The 23119-nt window shown below is 39.3% G+C and overlaps 1 protein-coding gene across 2 annotated transcripts in view; it reads right to left on the reverse strand.

The window, feature by feature from the left end:
* Positions 1-244: 244 nt before the first annotated feature.
* Positions 245-23119, reverse strand: part of LOC126106756 (putative methyltransferase C9orf114) — a 59965-nt gene continuing 37090 nt past the window's right edge. For both annotated transcript variants that reach the window (XM_049913129.1, XM_049913130.1), the window contains exons 4-5: positions 15273-15534; positions 245-629 (exon numbers count right to left, since the gene is read on the reverse strand). In XM_049913129.1, coding sequence (XP_049769086.1) covers positions 612-629; positions 15273-15534 — 280 coding nt within the window. In that variant the 3' untranslated portion in view covers positions 245-611. The remainder of the gene's footprint in view (positions 630-15272; positions 15535-23119) is intronic.

Genomic DNA, 23119 nt, shown 5'->3' on the forward strand with positions numbered 1-23119 from the left:
GCAACAATAATGTCACCTGGTAGCTAAAATTGGCAGCAACCAAAAAGCTATCAACACCAGCCACAGTCAGATGATTTCTATTAAATTAGTTATTCCCATTAACCATCTTGCAGTGTGTGTCCTTAAAGTGTGTGTATAGGAAGTGCCACATGTTGTGCCATCCTTTATGAAGAAATAACACAGGAACACAGAAAAAAGAACATTAGTCAAAGAATGAAGAAATGATTAGGAGAAAAATTGCAAGTAAGTTTCATAAATATTTATTTCATATAAAAATAACACATCAAATTTGTCATTGTCGGAACCATCACAAGATAAACTGTTTCTCAAGTTTTCTGTCACTGTACCCATAATATCTATGCGACATGTTCATGGGGAGACATAAATTAAACTGTGTAATTTTTAATCCTTTTCTTGGTAAAATCTGTCAGTTACAGCATCAGTTCATCAATCTCACAACAAAACTCTCCATTATCCAGTAAATAAACACAATAAAGTGATAACCTCCACGTAACATCAGAGGTGTTATGTACAGCACTTTGCACTTTATGACTGACCAGGATTCTGCCTTTCCCAATCCTATCATCTGCTTCCTCTTCTAACACTGGAAGTCACTGCTCGATCTGCATCTGTGTTAATCAAAAACATATGTTACCATTTGCACTTTCAAATATGACAAACATGCAACAGAAACAATTACTGATATTTTAAATCAGATTTGTTAGTCACTACAACAAGTAAGAACAGAAGATATCAGATCTCTGATATGTTGCTTCGTAAATACAATGAACTGTGATAAATATATATACATACAAGAAGAGGTCCCCAAGTGGTGACATAAACTTTTTCAAACCATACGTACAGTGATGTAGGTTAAGATCCCAGGTCTACAGCCTACAACCATTCACTCTAATTGGCCCTCGTTTGTGAGTAATCAATTAAAAAAAAATTGGAATTTGTTTGGTGTTCAATAGCATTAAAAAAAATTAGTTGTGACCAGACTTGTTGTGTGGTGTAATGGACAGAGTAATGCCTTCATATATAGAAGGCTGTGGGTTCAAACCTCATCCGCCAGGTGATTTAAATTTATTTTTAAATCTTTATCAAAATTATTTTGATCATTTGTTTTGTTCAATTAAGTGATTTGAATATAATTTTATATTTATATTCCTTTGTCATGTCAATCTGATGATCATATCAACTTATTAATTTGCCTTCTTTTTCTTCCTGTAACTCTTTTTCCACTTGAGTTTTTTGTTTGTGTGATTTTAATTAATTTTTTTAATAATTTTGATTTAATTTCTTCTGTCATTTGAATCTGCATCTGTGTTACTTTGTCTATAACGCAACAGGAATTTGGCCTATGTCTGAAATGTTTATATAAAGATTACCTTAAAAATTACATGTCTAGTAACAAAAAATACATTTTTTACACCATTACATGGTCAATATAAATAGATTGTTTCACCTTTTGTTCATTTAATTGACAGAACAGCATTTTCAATTTTATAACAGATAAATATAATTAAATTAAAATTCACAAAAATTCCAAGTGGAAAAAGAATGATAGGGGTAGCGTCTTTGATTCATAATCAAAACATCTTTGGTCCCGGGTTTGATCCCCGCCACTGCCTAAATTTTGATAAATAATCAGCATTGGCAGCCGAAGACATCTGGCATAAGAAGTCAGCCTCATTCTGCCAACGACATTGTCAAAGAGGGAGGAGGAGCGGATAGAGGTTCAGGGCACTCTCTTGTCCTAGGGGTGGGAAATTGCCCCTAAAGGCGGAAGAATCAGCAATGATCAACGACATGAGGATGCAGAAGGCAATGGAAACCACTGCATTAAAGACAGGTAACATGTATCCACAGGACATGGGGCCTGTAATTGAAGAAGTGTCATGATCATACTCTCCATTGGCAAAAGATTCCGGAATAGTCCCCCATTCGGATCTCCGGGAGGGGACTGCCAAGGGGGAGGTTACCATGAGAAAAAGATTGAATAATCTACGAATGGATAACGTTCTACGAGTCGGGGCGTAGAATGTCAGAAGCTTGAACGTGGTAGGGAAACTAGAAAATCTGAAAAGGGAAATGCAAAGGCTCAATCTAGATATAGTAGGGGTCAGTGAAGTGAAGTGGAAGGAAGACAAGGATTTCTGGTCAGATGAGTATCGGGTAATATCAACAGCAGCAGAAAATGGTACAACAGGTGTAGGATTCGTTATGAATAGGAAGGTAGGGCAGAGGGTGTGTTACTGTGAACAGTTCAGTGACCGGGTTGTTCTAATCAGAATCGACGGCAGACCAACACTGACAACGATAGTTCAGGTATACATGCCGACGTCGCAAGCTGAAGATGAACAGATAGAGAAAGTGTATGAGGATATTGAAAGGGTAATGCAGTATGTAAAGGGGGACGAAAATCTAATAGTCATGGGCGACTGGAATGCAGTTGTAGGGGAAGGAGTAGAAGAAAAGGTTACAGGAGAATATGGGCTTGGGACAAGGAATGAAAGAAGAGAAAGACTAATTGCGTTCTGTAACAAGTTTCAGCTAGTAAAGCGAATACCCTGTTCAAGAATCACAAGAGGAGGAGGTATACTTAGAAAAGGCCGGGAGATACGGGAAGATTTCAATTAGATTACATCGTCGTCAGACAGAGATTCCGAAATCAGATACTGGATTGTAAGGCGTACCCAGGAGCAGATGTAGACTCAGATCTCAATATAGTAGTGATGAAGAGTAGGCTGAAGTTCAAGACATTAGTCAGGAAGAATCAATACACACAGAAGTGGGATACGGAAGTACTAAGGAATGACAAGATATGTTTGCAGTTCTCTAACACTATAGATACAGCAATAAGGAATAGCGCAATAGGCAGTACAGTTGAAGAGGAATGGACATCTCTAAAAAGGGCCAGCACAGAAGTTGGGAAGGAAAACATAGGTACAAAGAAGGTAGCTGCGAAGAAACCATGGGTAACAGAAGAAATACTTCAGTTGATTGATGAAAGGAGGAAGTACAAACATGTTCCGGGAAAATCAGGAATACAGAAATACAAGTCGCTGAGGAATGAAATAAATAGGAAGTGCAGGGAAGCTACGGCAAAATGGCTGCAGGAAAAATGTGAAGACATCGAAAAAGATATGATTGTCGGAAGGATAGACTCAGCATACAGGAAAGTCAAAACAACCTTTGGTGACATTAAAAGCAACGGTAGTAACATTAAGAGTGCAACGGGAATTCCACTGTTAAATGCAGAGGAGAGAGCAGATAGGTGGAAAGAATACATTGAAAGCCTCTATGAGGGTGAAGATTTGTCTGATGTGATAGAAGAAGAAACAGGAGTCGATTTAGAAGAGATAGGGGATCCAGTATTAGAATCGGAATTTAAAAGAGCTTTGGAGGACGTACGGTCAAATAAGGCAGAAAGGATAGATAACATTCCATCAGAATTTCTAAAATCATTGAGGGAAGTGGTAACAAAACGACTATTCACGTTGGTGTGTAGAATATATGAGTCTGGCGATATACCAAGATGGCAAGAGCTGACAATTGCGAGAATTATCGCACAATCAGCTTAACAGCTCATGCATCGAAGCTGCTTACAAGAATAATATACAGAAGAATGGAAAAGAAAATTGAGAATGCGCTAGGTGACAATCAGTTTGGCTTTAGGAAAAGTAAAGGGATGAGAGAGGCAATTCTGACATTACGGCTAATAATGGAAGCAAGGCTAAAGAAAAATCAAGACACTTTCATAGGATTTGTCGACCTGGAAAAAGCGTTCGACAATATAAAATGGTGCAAGCTGTTCGAGATTCTGAAAAAAGTAGGGGTAAGCTATAGGGAGAGACGGGTCATATACAAAATGTACAACAACCAAGAGGGAATAATAAGAGTGGACGATCAAGAACGAAGTGCTCGTATTAAGAAGGGTGTAAGACAAGGCTGTAGCCTTTCGCCTCTACTCTTCAATCTGTACATCGAGGAAGCAGTGATGGAAATAAAAGAAAGGTTCAGGAGTGGAATTAAAATACAAGGTGAAAGGATATCAATGATACAATTCGCTGATGACATTGCTATCCTGAGTGAAAGTGAACAAGAATTAAATGATCTGCTGAACAGAATGAACAGTCTAATGAGTACACAGTATGGTTTGAGAGTAAATCGGAGAAAGACGAAGGTAATGAGAAGTAGTAGAAATGAGAACAGCGAGAAACTCAACATCAGGATTGATGGTCACGAAGTCAATGAAGTTAAGGAATTCTGCTACCTAGGCAGTAAAATAACCAATGATGGACGGAGCAAGGAGGACATCAAAAGCAGACTCGCTATGGCAAAAAAGGCATTTCTGGCCAAGAGAAGTCTACTAATATCAAATACCGGCCTTAATTTGAGGAAGAAATTTCTGAGGATGTATGTCTGGAGTACAACATTGTATGGTAGTGAAACATGGACTGAGCGAAAACCGGAACAGAAGAGAATCGGAGCATTTGAGATGTGGTGCTATAGACGAATGTTGAAAATTAGGTGGACTGATAAGGTAAGGAATGAGGAGGCTCTACGCAGAATTGGAAAGGAAAGGAATATGTGGAAAACACTGATAAGGAGAAGGGACAGGATGATAGGACATCTGCTAAGACATGAGGGAATGACTTCCATGGTACTAGAGGGAGCTGTAGAGGGCAAAAACTGTAGAGGAAGACAGAGATTGGAATACGTCAAGCAAATAATTGAGAACGTAGGTTGCAAGTGCTACTCTGAGATGAAGAGGTTAGCACAGGAAAGGAATTCGTGGCGGGCCGCATCAAACTAGTCAGTGGACTGATGACAAAAAAAAAAAAGGAAGAAAAATGAGGGCAAATGAAGAAGTTGTTACAATCATCAAAATAATGTGAAAATGTAATAGAAATGTAAAATTAGATTTAAACTACTTAACCGAAACTCTTGGTACAGGAAAAGAGAGAGCCACAAGATTACCTGGCACAGTCAAGACTTAAAACAGAAAGTCAGTAGTTGACTACTTCCTGTACAATAGTGAGATGAATAAACCCGAGAGGGACTAAGGATAATAAATGGACAGAAAACCGCCTTCTTGTCCTAAAGAAGAATTTAAGCCTTTTGACTCAAAAGTTAAATTCAAAAATTTATTAAGAGACAGGAAAGGCGTATAAGGGTATGGAAGTTGGAGGAGGAGGAAAGCAGGCTACAGTACCTGCAAGTAGTAAAGCAAAAGCACCCCAACGGATGAACCAAAAACGGTAGAAGAGGAATGGGGTGGTTCAAGGGAATATTAGTAAGTGTGGCAGAAGCAATATTTGGGAGGGCAGGCAACCAAAAAGAGATGGAAAGAAACACCCTGGTGGATAAAACAAAGGATCTAGTACAGAAGAAGAATAGAGTGTTTCGGGTATGTTTCCAGAAGATAACTGTAGAGACAAGAGAAGAGTATTGGCCAAGCAAGAAAGAAGCAAAAAGAGTGGTGGTGGAGGAAAGAAGAAAGTGGATGGTACAGTGGACCACAAGATGGAGAATGACAGTGAAGATTCAAAAATGGTGTTATATGGGAAGTAAGAGGAAGAACGATGCAACAGATTATGCTCAAATGGTGAACAAATGTGGTCAAGATGTACAAAATAAGGAGGAACTCAAGAATATGTGGAAGGAGTATTTTGAAAAACTCCTGAACCTGAATGGAGACTTGGATGAGGAGGAACAATTCGAGAGAAAAAAAGAGGAGGAACGGCAAATAGAAAAAGACCTTACACGGGGAGAAGTGGAAGAGGCATTGGGCAAGATGAAGGGAAGGAAGTAACCAGGTCTGGAGAGCTAAGTGTAGAGATGATCAGAGCAGCAGGAGAGGTGGGGATACAATGGCTATATCGAGTAATGAAAATTGTGTGGAGACAGAAGATGATCACATAAAACTGGAAGAAGGGAATAACAGTCCCAATCTTTAAGAAGGGAAATAGAAAAGAGTGTAAGAACTATTGGGGAATAACATTGATGAGTCACTGTGCAGAAATTTTTGAGAAAATTTTGGAAGCATGAATTCAGGAAAAATTAGAAGGAAGAATGAGAGAAGAGCAACATGGCTTCAAAACATGAAGGTCCATGGTGAATCTAATTTTTGCTATAAGACAACTGCAGGAACAGCACTATGAATATGGGATAGATCTACTAAAGACCTTCCTGGACATTGAAAAAGCATATGATAGTGTACGTAGAAGCAAAGTGTGGAAAGCCCTGGAGAACAGAAGAGTAGCAATACAGATTATTTGGAGGATAAGGGATATATGCCGTGGAAGTGTGAGCTGTGTGAAAGTGGGAGGAGAGAGATCAGCTTGGACTGAACAGAGGAATGGCTTGAGGCAGGGAAGTGCATTTTCACCATTACTCTTCATTGTAGTGATGAATGATATAATGAGTGCTGTAGCACAAGTAATTGGTGAAAGGAAGATGAAAGATATGGTGTTTGCAGATGATCCGATGATTTGGGGGAATAAGGAGCAGTAAGTACAAGAGCAGTTGGACGTATGGGAACGAACAGTACAAGAATATGGGGTGAAATTTAGTGTAAGTAAGAGTGAGATGATTATCACAACAAGAAAGAAGAAGAGAGGAACAATGGGACTAACAATTGGTGGGGAACGATTAAGGAGAGTGGAGAGTTTCAAGCACCTGGGAAGCTTGATACAGGAAGATGGAAAAAAAAAACAACACAGGAATAAATGAGTGGGGGAGAAAAGCAGAAGCATTTCGGAAGACTGTCAGAAGCCTGATAAGGAGCAAGCATGTACCCCAAATCAGTAAAAAGGTTATATACTAGTCGTACTTTGTCCCGATCCTGACATATGCATCAGAAACCTGGGTTATGAAGGAAGAGAGAAAAGCTAAATACAAGCTAATGAGATGAAATTATTGAGAAACAGTATAAGAGTGACAAAGATCGACAGGTTAAGAAATGAGAGGATCAGAGAGTTAATGAAGGTGGAACCATTACACGTGGAGATAGAGAAACCAAGGCTGAGATGGTATGGAGACATTAAGAGAATGGAGGAGAAGAGGATACCCAGGAGGATACACGAAATGAAACTGGTAAGAAAAAGACAGAGAGGAAGACCGAGAGACAGATGGCTGAAAGGAGTAAAGGAATGTGTCTAGAAGAAAGGAGAAGGCTGGACCAAGGTGAAGACGGAGAGATGGTGGCAAGATAGAAGATGATGGAGAGGCCTATGTTCCATACAGACCCGGCCAGAGACTAGAAACTGTCCAAGATGATGATGAACTGAATAAAAGTAATGGTCAAAGCCATTTTGACAAATATTTAAAAATAAAGAAAAGTTTAAATCACCTTGCAAGGTTTGAACCCAAAACCTTCTGCATGTGAAGGCAGTACTCTGTCCATTACACCAAGCAACCAGTCTATTGTTGCTACTTTTTTAATGGTATTGAATGTCATCCAAATTTCTAATTTTCTTTTTTCGTCAGTTACTCGCAAACGAGGGCCAACTAGGGTGAATGGCTGCAGGGTGTGATACCTGGGATATTAACCTGCAGCTCCATATAGATGGTTTCGAAAAGTCAAACCCACTGCTGGGGACCTCTCCTTGTCAGATCAGGAAAATGCTTTCACATAATTGCAACTCACTCCCAAATAAGCACACATACACATTCATTTTTAGAACTATTTATTCAATAACCAATGCTCAACTAAGTCAGTTCATCATTTAACTAAAGTAAAGCAAATCTGTCATCAACCCAAGGTTGGTTAGAAATCTTTGCGCTTTACTGGGCACGGTCCTATGGCATTTCCTTCCTCCAACCTTTTGAAGGGACAGAATCAGTCACAAGGGGAGATACAGTTCAATATGTACTCCAATACACTGCCACAGGCAAAAAAAGTGCTATTAGGACTGGTCAGGGGGGTCACACTTCAAACCTCTGGATTTGCAGTCTGCCACCAAGCTTTTCATTTCAATCATCTGATTACTTTACAAGTGAGTTAACATATTAAATATCTCACAATGAGCATGTAAGTAAGAAAAAGTTCAGAAAAGGTTTGAAGTTATGTTTATGATTTCTTTGGATCTCTAATCTAGTCTGGGTAATTTGTGCACTTCTAGCTACACTATGTCAAGACGTGTATACAGTTTCTATTTGTAATACCTGTTTTACTGTGTTAAACCTTTAACACAAGATTGTACCTCATAATGAGTAGGTTATGACAGCATTTTAAATTTTTAAATATGGTCAATAATTTTATGAAATACTGAAAATTAAATTTTTGGTGACTCTTGAAACAGATTGGCATCCTGAAACTGGGGCCGTGTATCACAAAGTGAGTTAGCTGTTTGGTGCAATTTTTTTGTCTCCTAAATTCCACAAATGACAAATGACAGGCTGTAGCTGTTGGCCATGCTCAGATTCCAATGTAAGAAATCTAATATGAAGTATCTCTCACTATTACACTGTACTTCATGGGTGGTAAACTATTATCATATCAGAATTTGGTTTATGAGAGATAACAGCAAGCCTTTGAGATAGCAATGATAGTTCTATACAACATATTAATTTTGATTTTAATGTGATTTGTGATTTCGTGTGTGTTGCAGGGGAGGATAAAGGATACCAGTAATGATGCCCCAGTATAGATAAAATGTACATAATTCTTGCTGGTCATAATTACAATTAATTCAAAAGTTAATAATTTTCACAAAGATGGATTTTTCCATTTTGAACAGCTGAATGGTCCTTTCTGCACAAATTCATGAAGAAGGTGCCAGAACGCAATTCTGTCTATTAGAAGAAGTCATTGTCTGGTAACCTAACATAACTTACTGTGAGTAGCCTGCCAAAAACCAGGCAAATGACAATTAAGCATATGCAGTTAATACCATAAATTATCTGGGAGTACGCATTAGGAGTGATTTAAAATGGAATGATCATATAATGTTGATTGTCGGTAAAGCAGATGCCAGACTGAGATTCATTGGAAGAATCCTAAGGAAATGCAATCCGAAAACAAAGGAAGTAGGTTACAGTACGCTTGTTCGCCCACTGCTTGAATACTGCTCAGCAGTGTGGGATCCGTACCAGATAGGGTTGATACAAGACATAGAGAAGATCCAACGGAGAGCAGCACGCTTCGTTACAGGATCATTTAGTAATCGCGAAAGCGTTACGGAGATGATAGATAAACTCCAGTGGAAGACCCCTTAGTTCGCCGTTTTCTTTGAAAACCAATGTTTTAAATACCCTTCACACCTAGAGCTACGCCTCACTGGGACCCAAGTTGTTCTGCTGTCAAGATGAGTCTTCAGTGGTTGGTACAGATAGTCTTCAGAGCTCGTGCTCCAACTGTTCAGGTGCCATATTGAAACAGTTTAACTGAGTGTTACAGACACCAAAAGATCAATAAAAGATTGTCGAATTAATTATCTCATTGCTGCTAGTTGTGACAATCAGATCACCTGGAATTATGATATCAAGTCTAATTACGATCACATCCGGACCATTGGTGCCTCACATCTGGACCACCGGTGCCTCCGTGCTGCCAATAAGGTAATCCACCACATTCTAATGCTGTGTGCTATCATTAGGCAGCATCTCTCTCACTCATTCTTAATTGTAAGTGATGAATTCAATGTTTCAGGCTTAGTTGGGAGGGGAGGTCATGGGGTGCTAGTTTCCAAGCCACACAGCTTGGTACTTGATTTCCTCTTTCACGATATAGTGCAGCTGACTAAACATAAGTGCACAGAAATATAAATTCTTTGTTTATTTGGTGTGTCATCAGCATCATGGCCACTACACAACATGAAATAGTAGAACGAGAAGACTAAATAAATTAAATTAGAGTGTTTTGGTGCAAATTACTAACAATTTAGATAAAATATGTGTTGTAGACATGAAGCAAATACAAGAAAAAGATTCTGAATGGCGCAGCACTGAATCAGTATAAGGTAGATACACAATGGATGAGGAGGAGGTGTAACATGTGTATTTTGAGGAGAATGACTTCCATGCCAACCAGGATGGATCCCAAAATCAACTTTTCTCACGTTATATAGGGTTTTACAAAAAGGTACGGCCAAACATTCAGGAAACGTTCCTCAGACACAAATAAAGAAAAGATATTATGTGGACATGCGTCCGGAAATGCTTAATTTCCATGTTAGAGCTCATTTTAGTTTTGTCAGTATGTACTGTACTTCCTCGATTCACCGCCAGTTGGCCCAATTGAAGGAAGGTAATGTTGACTTCGGTGCTTGTGTTGACATGCGTCTCATTGCTCTACAGTACTAGCATCAAGCACATCAGTACGTAGCATCAACAGGTTAATGTTCATCACGAACGTGGTTTTGCAGTCAGTGGAATGTTTACAAATGCGGAGTTGACAGATGCCCATTTGATGTATGGATTAGCACGGGGCAATAGTCGTGGCGAGGTACGTTTGTATCGAGACAGATTTCCAGAATGAAGGTGTGCCGACAAGAAGACGTTCGAAGCAATTGGTCGGCGTCTTAGGGAGCACGGAACATTCCAGCCTATGACTCGCGACTGGGGAAGACGTAGAATGATGAGGACATCTGCAATGGATGAGGCAATTCTTCGTGCAGTTGACGATAACCTTAATGTCAGTGGCAGAGAAGTTGCTGCTGTGCAAGGTAACGTTGACCACGTCACTGTATGGAGAGTGCTACAGGAGAACCAGTTGTTTCCGTACCATGTACAGTGTGTGCAGGCACTATCAGCAGCTGATTGGCCTCCACGGGTACACTTCTGTGAATGGTTCATCCAACAACGTGTCAATCCTCATTTCAGTGCAAATGTTCTCTATACGGATGAGGCTTCATTCCAACGTGATCAAATTGTAAATTTTCACAGTCAACATGTGTGGGCTGACGAGAATCCGCATGCAATTGTGCAATCACGTCATCAACACAGATTTTCTGTGAACGTTTGGGCAGGCATTGTTGGCGATGTCTTGATTGGGCCCCATGTTCTTCCACCTACGCTTAGTGGAGCACATTATCATGATTTCATACGGGATACTCTACCTGTGCTGCTAGAACATGTGCCTTTACGAGTACGACACAACATGTGGTTCATGCACGATGGAGCTCCTGCACATTTCAGTCGAGGTGTTCATACGCTTCACAACAACAGAGTCGGTGACCGATGGATTGGTAGAGGCGGACCAATTCCATGGCCTCCACACTCTCCTGACCTCAACCCTCTTGACTTTCATTTATGGGGGTATTTGAAAGCTCTTGTCTACGCAACCCCGGTACCAAATGTACAGACTCTTCGTGCTCGTATTGTGGACGGCTGTGATACAATACGCCATTCTCTAGGGCTGCATCAGCGCATCAGGGATTCCATGCGGCGGAGGATGGATGCATGTATCCTCGCTAACGGAGGACATTTTGAACATTTCCTGTAACAAAGTGTTTGAAGTCATGCTGGTACGTTCTGTTGCTGCGTGTTTCCATTCCATGATTAATGTGATTTGAAGAGAAGTAATAAAATGCGCTCTAACATGGAAAGTAAGCGTTTCCGGATACATGTCCACATAACATATTTTCTTTCTTTGTGTGTGAGGAATGTTTCCTGAAAGTTTGGCCGTACCTTTTTGTAACACCCTGTATAGTGAAACCCATACATCAAAGAACACACAGTATTTTTTAGCACCCAAAAAGTACTGACTCTGTGCCAAGACAATTTTTACTAACAAAAGTATGATTATGTAAAAAAGCAGCACAAATATTGTCAGACTCTGATAAATTTTTAAAGGGGTACAAAGATTGATAACTTGCTTTAAACAATCAGAAATGGAAAAATATGCTCTTCACACAACAAAAAATGTGGTATCCTCTGACTGCCATCTCAGTGAGTCAACTGGAATCGACTAACTTTTACAAACACCTGCAAATAACAATACATATGAGTATCAAATGGAACAATCTATAATATTATGAAAAGAACAGATTGCTACTGACAATAGATACAACACATTAAGTTGCAGACAGGCACAATGAAAAGACAGTTACAGAAAAGCTTTTGGCTACAGCCTTTTTTTTTAAAAAACTATACACATATGACTGCTACTCCAGCTACTGTGGCCATCATATGCTGACATTTATCTTTCTTTCTTTCTTTATTGTAATATGTTTCACTTCTGTAGGAGCTTTTAAGCTGAAATAGGTAAATTTCAAGTGTTGTGTAGGTGTGTGGTAGAAATCGAGATGGCAATATGTCACTAGCAAGCTTTGCTATTTTGATGCACCCAAGGTGACCAACTCGTGCTTCATTTGTCATCTGTTTCACAGTTTCGTACATAATATCTACATAATTTCCAGTAATACACTAGATATTATGAATGATTTCTATTTCCAACTTATTGTCACAATTCTTACCAAACTTTTATTGTAAAATTTAAGCTTTTGCCACCCACAGAAACCTGCTGCTCTGGGCAAAGGCAGCCCCCTGCCCCGTAGGATTGCCAAACTCCAGTGTTTTCGCAAAAAGTAGTGTTCAGAAGTTGATAAATGAAATCATGATCCAACTGACGAGGTCCCTAATTATAAGCCTAACCACAAGCCTTCTGTTACAACTCCAGTAATATTTTGAAGCAAATTACTGCTAGCCTGCAAAAATCTGTCTGGAAACTTTTGCAACAGACGCCTGTTACACGTGCATCTTGTTATTATATACTGAGGACCTCAGACCTATAGCCGTACTATGAAGTCTTGTCAACTTGTCAAGGAATAAAGGGGCCAAGTGTCATAATAACCCAAGAGTGACAAGCTAACATGCAGAAGGAAAAGGGTTTTGGAGGACAGCAGCGATAGGAAAAACACTCAGGCAGGAGGACTGTCTGGAGAAAATCAGGAGGCTATAGGAGTTTGGCGAGGTAGTTAGAGATGTGAAAAAGGAAAACAGAAGGGAGGCATGCTGAAGTACTCAAAATAATAGTAAAGAAGCTATGTGATGCATATTATGGTAGTTTATGGCTAAGTTACTCCAGAGATGGGAACTTACACCAGGTTCAGGTGGACCCAAGGAAGCAAAGACCCCAACCACTTTATGGCAAGAGAGGCACATCATGTTAGCCATGGTAAGAAGTTAGAGGAAAGCATACTTAATCACTGGAAGGCCAATGTTAAGAAATATTTACGAATATTATTATTTGCTCAAGGATAAGGGAGCATTACCTCCAGACTGATTAAATGAAATTATTAACGTTAAGTAATTTACCTGTTTCCAAAGACCATGTAATCTCAGAGTACTCTGAAGTTTGGTCCTAGAATTATAGATAACATTTACCTTCTCCAAGAAAGAGAGATTTTTGTGGTGAGGTATAATGAAATATGTGTTAATGGTAAAACCAAACACACACAGAAACACTTACTGCACTGATAAAAAAATTCTGAAAGTCATAGCAAAGCTTTAGTGTCCATTTATGTAACACTTACATAATAATTAAAGTTGAATGTGTTGTCACACTATTTTTCTCTTAGTGGAGGGATATGTAGTAACACATCCCATTTCTTGAATAAGAAGTATCACATCCTTAAATAAATATGTCAGAGAAAAGATGTTCATGACTGCGATAGTCAATAAGTGGTGAGCACTTCCCTGTTGGGAGGTGTTTTGAATTGTAGGTGCTGATACCAGAGCTAACGATCCAGTGCCTGTATGGAAATGGGTAGCAGTCAAGTGACCCTACCTGCTGAGGTGGAGACAGGAGTTCCATGGACCGAGCAGTGCAGAAGAAAGAACTCCATGAAATCTAAAAACACGGCATGTCAAAGATAGTAAGTGAATTGTAATTGTCAATTATCAAGTTGATTATCAGATCTGTTGTGTAAATAGTCCAGAGAGGCAGTATACGAGTTGGTAGCTGCCCTAATTTATCGTGTACTGAGTTGTAATTTTGAAGATAATATACGAAGGTGAACTGAATCTCACTTAATTATGTGGTGGAGTGAATGAGCATGTGAAGTTACTTTCCAGCAGCTTTATCAGCAGCCTGTAAGGAGGCGAAGTCTGAGCCAAGTTGGAAGAAGGAGGCAATGGATTCAGGGCACAGGCTATCTGGACCCTGATTAATAATACTTAACAATGACCGAGCACTCAATAAACAACATTCATTGTATATACACGGAGTGGTCAGGTGGCAACTTCTTTAAGTGTTTGGTGCATGTGGCCAAGTATAACAAACTACCATGCAGCCGAAGCCAAACTGAAACACACCTCCATACCACATCTTAGGATGAATGACTGAGGATGACATGGCGGTCAGCTGACTATCCCGTGGTCTTCAGGGCCTGATTGCAAGATTTATTTTTTTGCCAACAGCTGTAATTTTATCTTCAATTTACTGGTTTTGGTTATATAACACACCACAATCAGGCCATCTATTCTAGATGGTAGTTGAATATTTGAACGACAAAATGAATGTATGTCATATATATAAAAAAACAGTCTTCACACCAGCTGATGTATGCACGACATTTATTACACACTGTAGAAGTGTCCTGCTGTCACCAACAAATATTTTGTTTAAGGGCTGCTAAGACAAGATACACTGGGGTATGGTGGCTTACCTAATAAGTATGTAGGTGTAGACGAGGTATGCCTTCCTCTGACCTCATGATATGTAATGAGTTTGTGAAAGCTTTAGGGAAGACTTTTTACATTCACAAGACTTTTGAAAATTCTCAATGGGCACGTGTAATTGGGCACAGTACAATGTGAGTATGTGTGTTGCATTGCTGTTTCAGCTGTCAAATGTCAGAAATAAGCAAACTGAGCACTGTACGGTACTCTGCAGATCACAACTAGATGACACACATGATTCTCCTGCCACTCCTTTACAAATGTGTGCTCTCTGGTAAAGTGTGGCCAGACAATGCTCACCAACTTAAACTGCTCATTTACTTAAGATATTTTAACAGCAGCTTACTATGGTCCACAAGCATGTCATAATTTATGAATCTCGTCCAGGAAAAAATATTACATTCTGAAGTGCACAATAAGCTTTTGTCACTGACATGGATGTCCAAACTGAATAAAATTTCAAGAAAACCGAAAACACTATTAGCTATACGAGTCAGTCATTATGATGACTGGAATGTACTCTTCATCAAATTTTACAATAATATGCTTTCAATATTTTCTACTTGCAGTCTAGATTTTCATTCCTTAGGTGAGAATTAGCTCTGTATTTCTGTTCAAGTTTGAAACAACAAGTGTACCTCCTCCTCATTTGTTTCCTCTTCCGCTGCACCAGCTTGACTCTGCACAGGCACTGCCTTTGTTTTCAGTTTCTTCTGCAGCACTGCCAGTGAGATCAGCAACGCCTCTTCTGTACGTAACGTGCGGGTGCCCTGGGAAGGGCAGGTGTTCACGTAGTGGTCGAACAAGAGGCTGGGCTGCTCGACATTTAACTGTTCGTCGTTTTCAAGAGCAGCCTCCAACCCCTGGAGGCCACCAAATACTATAAGTGCATGGCGGTACCTGTAAAGTAGGTATATAACTCATCAGAATAAAACATCTAAAGAAAAGCTCAATTAAAAGTAAGGGAGAAAATTACTGTTACATACATTACTGGTCATCAAAATTGCAATGAAATTTTATTTACTGTAAATACACATCATAGCAGGAAGACAGCATTGCTAAATTTGTAGGTGATTTAGGGGTATAACGGGTGCCAAAGTTAGGAGACAGATCTGCTACCTCTAGCAGTAACAACAGCGCTAACCCAGGTAGGCACCAATCTGAACTGAGATCGGATGACAGATATCGGGTTACATCATTCTATGCTGCTTGAATACTATGCCAGAGGTACCCAATCATAGCGGCGAGGAACTGGTGGTGAGAAAGACTCTCACCAATCCATGACCAGAAGTTTTCAGTGGGTGAGAGATCTGTACAGAATACTGGCCAGGGCAGCAGTGAAACATCCTCTGTATCAAGGTATGCCAGCATAGCATACACAGTGTGCCGTGTCATGTTACCCTGTTGAAATAGAATGTCACAGAAACCATGAAGATATGACACAGCCACCTGCCTTAACAAGTCAGAAAAGTGAGCCCTGCTGTCTAAACTCAGAGAACGACAGGTGTCTATGTTGTGTGCCCAATATGGGATGTATACGCAGGGGAGGGGTAAGGGAACAAATTTTTCCTGGTTAAAAATAACACTTTTTCCCTGTTGAAAATACACTTTTTCTGTGTTAAATGAAATATGATTTTCCTCAGAGCTGTAAAACTTATCAATCCTTTGAATGGTAAAGGTTTTGTACACCGGCATAGAACTTCCGGACAATTTAGGAAATAACCCCCCCCCCCTCCCCCTCAGAAAAAGGTGCTTTCTGGATATATCCGTGATCCGCAACAACATGAACGCTGCATATTTTCATATTACAAAAGTGTAAATCTGAATTCCACCAAATATAGCACGAAAGCTTTCAAAACACTGAAATTGAGATTGCACTGTGCAATATGCTTCTGTCAACTAATCATGGCTCACATCAAGTGATCTCATCAGCAAATGACAGCAGATATTCAGAGCATAGGACATGTGATATAATCAGCCAATAGCAACACTGCTGTTAAGATGTTGTTGTTGTTGTTGTGGTCTTCAGTCCTGAGACTAGTTTGATGCAGCTCTCCATGCTACTCTATCCTGTGCAAGCTTCTTCATCTCCCAGTACCTACTGCAACCTACATCCTTCTGAATCTGCTTAGTGTATTCATCTCTTGGTCTCCTCCTACGATTTTTACCCTCCACGCTGCCCTCCAATACTAAATTGGTGATCCCATGATGCCTCAGAATATGTCCTACCAACCGATCCCTTCTTCTGGTCAAGTTGTACCACAAACTTCTCTTCTCCCCAATCCTATTCAATACTTCCTCATTAGTTATGTGATCTACCCATCTAATCTTCAGCATTCTTCTGTAGCACCACATTTCAAAAGCTTCTATTCTCTTCTTGTCCAAACTATTTATCGTCCATGTTTCACTTCCATACATGGCTACACTCCATACAAATACTTTCAGAAACGACTTCCAGACACTTAAATCTATCTATACTCGATGTTAACAAATTTCTCTTCTTCAGAAACGCTTTCCTTGCCATTGCCAGTATCCATTTTATATCCTCTCTACTTCGACCATCATCAGTTATTTTGCTCCCCAAATAGCAAAACTCCTTTACTACTTTAAGTGTCTCATTTCCTAATCTAATACACTCAACATCACCCGACTTAATTCGACTACATTCCATTATCTCGTTTTGCTTTTGTTGATGTTCATCTTATATCCTCCTTTCAAGACACTGTGCATTCCGTTCAACTGCTCTTCCAAGTCCTTTGCTGTCTATGACAGAATTACAATGTCATCGGCGAACCTCAAAGTTTTTATTTCTTCTCCATGGATTTTAATACCTACTCCGAATTTTTCTTTTGTTTCCTTTACTGCTTGCTCAATATACAGATTGAATAACATCGGGGAGAGGCTACAACCCTGTCTTACTCCCTTCCCAATCACTGCTTCTGGAGAAGTTAATGGTTTAAATTAATATCCACACAGAGTAGCTACACGAAAAGCTAAGGTTTCACATATAGTACTGGTCTTTTATGGTGCATTACCCTTTAAGATATATCAAATAAAAATGTGTCAGTAAAATTTTAAATAATGGCACAAATGGCTGGTCTCCCGGGCCTAAAATTTTTCCGAGTGGCTCGTTCTCAAAGAGTTAAGTTTTGAAAGAGAGTCAAATGCTCTGTAATTTCAGAATATTTCCTTTGAAAGTAACGCTTCTCAACCCAGAATTTGCAATATTTTCCCACAAACTGTTAGAAATGTAAACAGCTGTAATGTCACGCTCATCGAAAACAGTTTGTTGTTACAAATTATTGCACAGTCTTCTTCTTAAGGCCTTTGTCACATTTTGCTGTCAGCATACTGTTGAGTGTGTTTCATTGTTTAAGTGGCGCATTTTCTTTGCAACTGAAGTTTTATTCTGGTGTTAGTCTCTTATTTATGTTTTATTGCAACAGTATTATTCTGCAGTAGCAGGCTAATGTAAAATTCTTAGGTAGAGTATCAGTTCTTACGAGCCAAAATTACAAAAATTTAACTGAAAAGTAAAACAATGAAAAACTCTCAGAATTCTAAAAAATTCCTGTTTTTTTCTCGAATGGATAAAATTCCTGCATTTTTCCCAGATTTCCTATTTGTCCTGGAGTGTGTGCAATCTTCCAAATAACACCATACTGTGGCAAACGCTAGGTCCGTATGACTGTGACAAATGCAATTTGGGAACTTTCAGCCCATCCACCTCTGTAGCTCAGGGGTCTGCACATCTGGCTGCTGACCCAGGTTCACTTTTCGGTTCTGCCAGGATTTTCCCTCACTGGAAGGACTGGAATGTGTTGCACTCAGCATTGTGATGCCAACTGAGGAGCTACTTGACCGAGCAGTAAAGGCTCCGAGGTAGAGAAAGCCGACAACGGTTTGTAGAGTGGTTTGCTGACCCCACGTTCCTCTGTACTATGGACAAAAAACGTCAATGGCAGGACATGAAATGGCCATCACTCGGTCCTGATTGGCCTGTGTGGGCTGAAATGCAGAACAATGTTTAGACAAGAAGAGAAAAGAGGCTTTTGAAATATGGTGCCACAGAAAACTGCTGAAGTTTAGATGGTAGATCACATGACTAACGAGGAGGTACAGTATAGAATTAGGGAAAAAAGAAATTTTTTGGCACAATCTGACTACAAGTGATTGGCTGATATGAAACACTTTGAGACATCAAGGAATCACCAACTTCATACTGGAGGGAACTGTGGGGGATAAAAATTGTAAAGGGAGGTCAACAGGTAAACACAGTAAGGCAGCTTCAGAAAGTTGTAGGTTGCAGTAGTTATTCAGAGACAAAGAGGCTAGCATAGGATAGAGCAGCATGGAAAGCTGCATCAAACCATCTTTGGACAGAAGACCACAACAACAGTTCTCTTTTCCAGTGTTTTCTCGGAGACTGGTCAAATTGAGATGGGCCTGCATTCACAAACAGCAATTCCTGTCAGCTTTGAAAGTGATTATAGACAAACTATGGCACTTTTCTCTAGTCCACATCAGTTAGGATCCTTTTATGGCTGTTTCTACACCGTGTTACATGGCTGTGAGAGATACCATTCCTTGTACACATATTGGCTATTCCACCTTGATACAGCAACAAATTGGGCAATGCTATTCAAGGGAAAATCCAGATACAACTGCTCCTCTGTCATTCTCTCACGTCTCCTCATCGACCAGCCTGTGTTATTTCCATATAACCACCTGGTACACGCACTGCCATGACATAATGTCTGCGGTGGACGGTTACATTACCATGTGGTGCCAGTTCTACACCACAAACAGTGCTCCAAACTTATCAGTCTGCTTTTTTAAGGGCTGACTATGAGGTGTAGCATGTCATTTGTAGAATGAGACGTTCCATGTCCTCAATTTCCATTGGCCATTGAAAGATATCCATGGGTTAAAGTATTTAGTATGTAGGAAGCATGCCACATTCAAGAGGTTTTGATGGTTTGTGCAGTTAGAGTTGTCCAATCTTGTGTTATCAGTGATGAGGACCACAGCCTGGTGCTGCTACCTGCTGGGTGCAGTCATTTGCTGCACAAGGTGGTGAGTGATGGGAATGGAGCACACATGGCCTCCATGGGGTCAAAGAAATCAGTGCCAAAAAACAACTGATGTTCACATTTTATTGCAAAAAATTTTTCAGTCTCTTGTGAGATGCACTCATGCAAACATCTAGCCACAGTTCACAGTCCCTTATGAGATGCATTCGTGCAAACATCTAGCCAGAGTTTTACACTTGTGTAAGAAGAAGTTGTGTAGAAGAAGTTAGGGTTAGGATTGTATGTTTCATATGTTACGTCAAGAAATACATCGACTTCAACTTCTCTGGGTGTGTTATTTTTCCACCGGATAGAGGAGAAAGTCTTTCAGCTTTGTTGATGCTGCAGATCAAAGCCCACAGGGGAGAAGCCAATTTATGGTTCAAGAGCACTGTGTAACAGGACCCGTTTAGCATTGATATTGCATGGTGATTGACAGAAAATGTAAGAGAATTGAAAAATCCAGCAAAATATGAGAGCTGCAGATCAACTAATGGACTTTTTCCATGGCCCATTCCTTTCACTATTATCTCATGCTGTCATTTATCAGGGTATACATTTACTTTCCAGTGTCTAATGCTTTTTCCATGTAAATTTTAAGCTACAGAGGACCTTTCAAACCTTACTTGTAAACAGTGGTATGACATGTCAATTAAGGAAAGATAGAAAAATTCAGGTCACTGTTTATGTTTATTTGAATTACCAGTTTTGACCTTTCTCAAAGGTCATCTTCTGAATCATATCTAATTTCTATGTATATCACAGTTTGTCCACAGGGAAGAGATTCAGTTACACTGGACTGTGATTCACAGAAATTAGGTACAGATCTGAAGATGGCCAGTAACAAGGGTCAAAACAGGTAAGCCATAAAAAGTGACCCTGACGGTGTTAGTCTTCCTTCATTTTAATAAATGTGGTCAAGGTGCATTCAGCCATCACATTTCCAACTATGCAACCTTGTCAAAGGTTTTTACGAATTTGTAATTCCTCTTATATAACACAGCACCCACTTTCACAAACCTGGTCCATCCACAAATTAGGCTCCAACTGTATCAGTGTCGGGTATTTAGAGACAATTACACCTCATGTTCAGTGACAACTTATTCAATGACACTGTGTCATATTCCTCATGCTTCTTTTCTCAGTCTACAAATGTTAAATGGATTGTTCACTGCTGTTTGAAGTGTACCGCAAGCAGGGGTCCAGAAACAAACACCAAAAAATTGAGTATATATGATACTGGGTGGTGATGAATAGTGCAATTTAGATGCTGTGCTTCTGATAAGTATCTAGGTGTAACTATACCTGTGAATGGAAGAGTGTTGGAAGCATTAAAAATAGGGTCAATCCAAATGAAGTGGTCCAGTAAAAATTAAGTTGGTTGCTTGACCATTTTTAAATATTTTATTTTTGTATATGTGATTACCCTATAATTGAGAAGTTCAAAACACTTTTAAAAAAATGCCTTTATTGAATGGCGGCGATTTTCGTTTGTACGTGCACAATGATGTTTCAGTTTAGAGATGTTAGCAAAAATATGAATATCTCTGCACTGGGTTAAGTTACAACATTGCAACTGACATGACTGTTTTTAGAAAAGTGTCCTCTACAACATTGTCTATTACACAAAATACCCTAAATTCAAAAACACCCAGTCAAAATGACCTCCCAAGTTAGGTATCCAAATTTTCGAAAATCCACTTTTTCAGCCAAAAATAACAAACAAGGAGTGATTTATAAGAGTCTATTTTTTCCTATAGTTACATATCAGTAAAGGAAACAAAAGAAAAATTCAGAGTAGGAATTAAAATCCATGGAGAAGAAATAAAAACTTTGAGGTTCACCGATGACATTGTAATTCTGTCAGAGACAGCAAAGGACCAGGAAGAGCAGCTGAATGGAATGGACAGTGTCTAGAAAGAAGGATATAAGATGAACATCAACAAAAGCAAAACGAGGATAATGGAATGTAGTCAATTAAATCAGGTGATGCTGAGGGTATTAGATTAGGAAATGAGACGCTTAAAGTAGTAAATGAGTTTTGCTATTTGGGGAACTCATGATGGTCGAAGTAGAGAGGGTATAAAATGTAGACTGGCAATGGCAAGGAAAGCGTTTCTGAAGAAGAGAAATTTGTTAACATCGGGTATAGATGTAGGTGTCAGGAAGTCGTTTCTGAAAGTATTTGTATGGAGTGTGGCCATGTATGGACATGAAACGTGGACGATAAATAGTTTGGACAAGAAGAGAATAGAAGCTTTAGAAATGTGGTGCTACAGAAGAATGCTGAAGATTAGATGGGTAGATCACATAACTAATAAGGAGATATTGAATAGAATTAGGGAGAAGAGAAATTTGTGGCGCACCTTGACTAGAAGAAGAGATCGGTTGGTAGGACATGTTTTGAGGCATCAAGGAATCACCAATTTAGTATTGGAGGGCAGCGTGGAGGGTAAAAATCATAGAGGAGACCAAGAGATGAATACACTAAGCAGATTCAGAAGGATGTAAATTGCAGTAGACACTGGGAGATGAAGAAGCTTGCACAGGATAGAGTAGCATGGAGAGCTGCAACAAACCAGTCTCTGGACTGAAGACCACAGCAGCAGTTAGATATCACACCTACTAACCTCATATAGAGCAGGAATACACAAATGTTTCCTAAATTTTTTATGAATTTTTGAAATTTGAAAATTTTCATTTTTGTAAAGTTTGAGGTTAGTTATCTCAGGTGGAACTGAATATAAAAATATGATTTTTACACAGTTTGTACACCTATATGATAGCAACCTACTGTAAAAATTTCAACACTGATATCTGACTGTGAATAAAGATATGAATTTTTGAAAATGCGGAGATAATTCACATTACTCTACAACTGATCTTATAGCTGTCACCTATTCATGTGTGATATTGGCGGGATATAATCAATCATTATTGAAGTAAGGTACTAAATTATATACAAAAAGTGGAAACATCACTGAAATTAACATTTATATTATTTTGAAATACTTAAACATTTTCAATTAACATCCTTCAAGATGCAACTGTTCCTAAACCTAGTGGTGAATGTTAAGAACACTTATTTCTTCAGACAGCTTCTGTGATATAGAATAAGATCTCCCAGTTGCTGTGGTAAGTTCAAGCACTGAAAGTTTCCTTAAAACATTTTTCATTGGTATCCAAACTTTGTCACTAGGAGATTTCTTGAATGATGTTCTTGGGCCAGTAGGGTGGCAAAAATGCACAAAACATCACTGTTTTCCAAACTTATTCTTTCAACCTCTACAAGCCACCACTGTACATCATACACACATGCCACTATGTCATACAATGTTAAAGACAGAGATGTAATTTTACTGACACAATGATCCTCATAAATTTCGGTTTCTGATGTTACATAACACCGAATT

Source organism: Schistocerca cancellata, chromosome 10 (genome assembly GCF_023864275.1).
Source record: "Schistocerca cancellata isolate TAMUIC-IGC-003103 chromosome 10, iqSchCanc2.1, whole genome shotgun sequence".
NCBI lineage: Eukaryota > Metazoa > Arthropoda > Insecta > Orthoptera > Acrididae > Schistocerca > Schistocerca cancellata.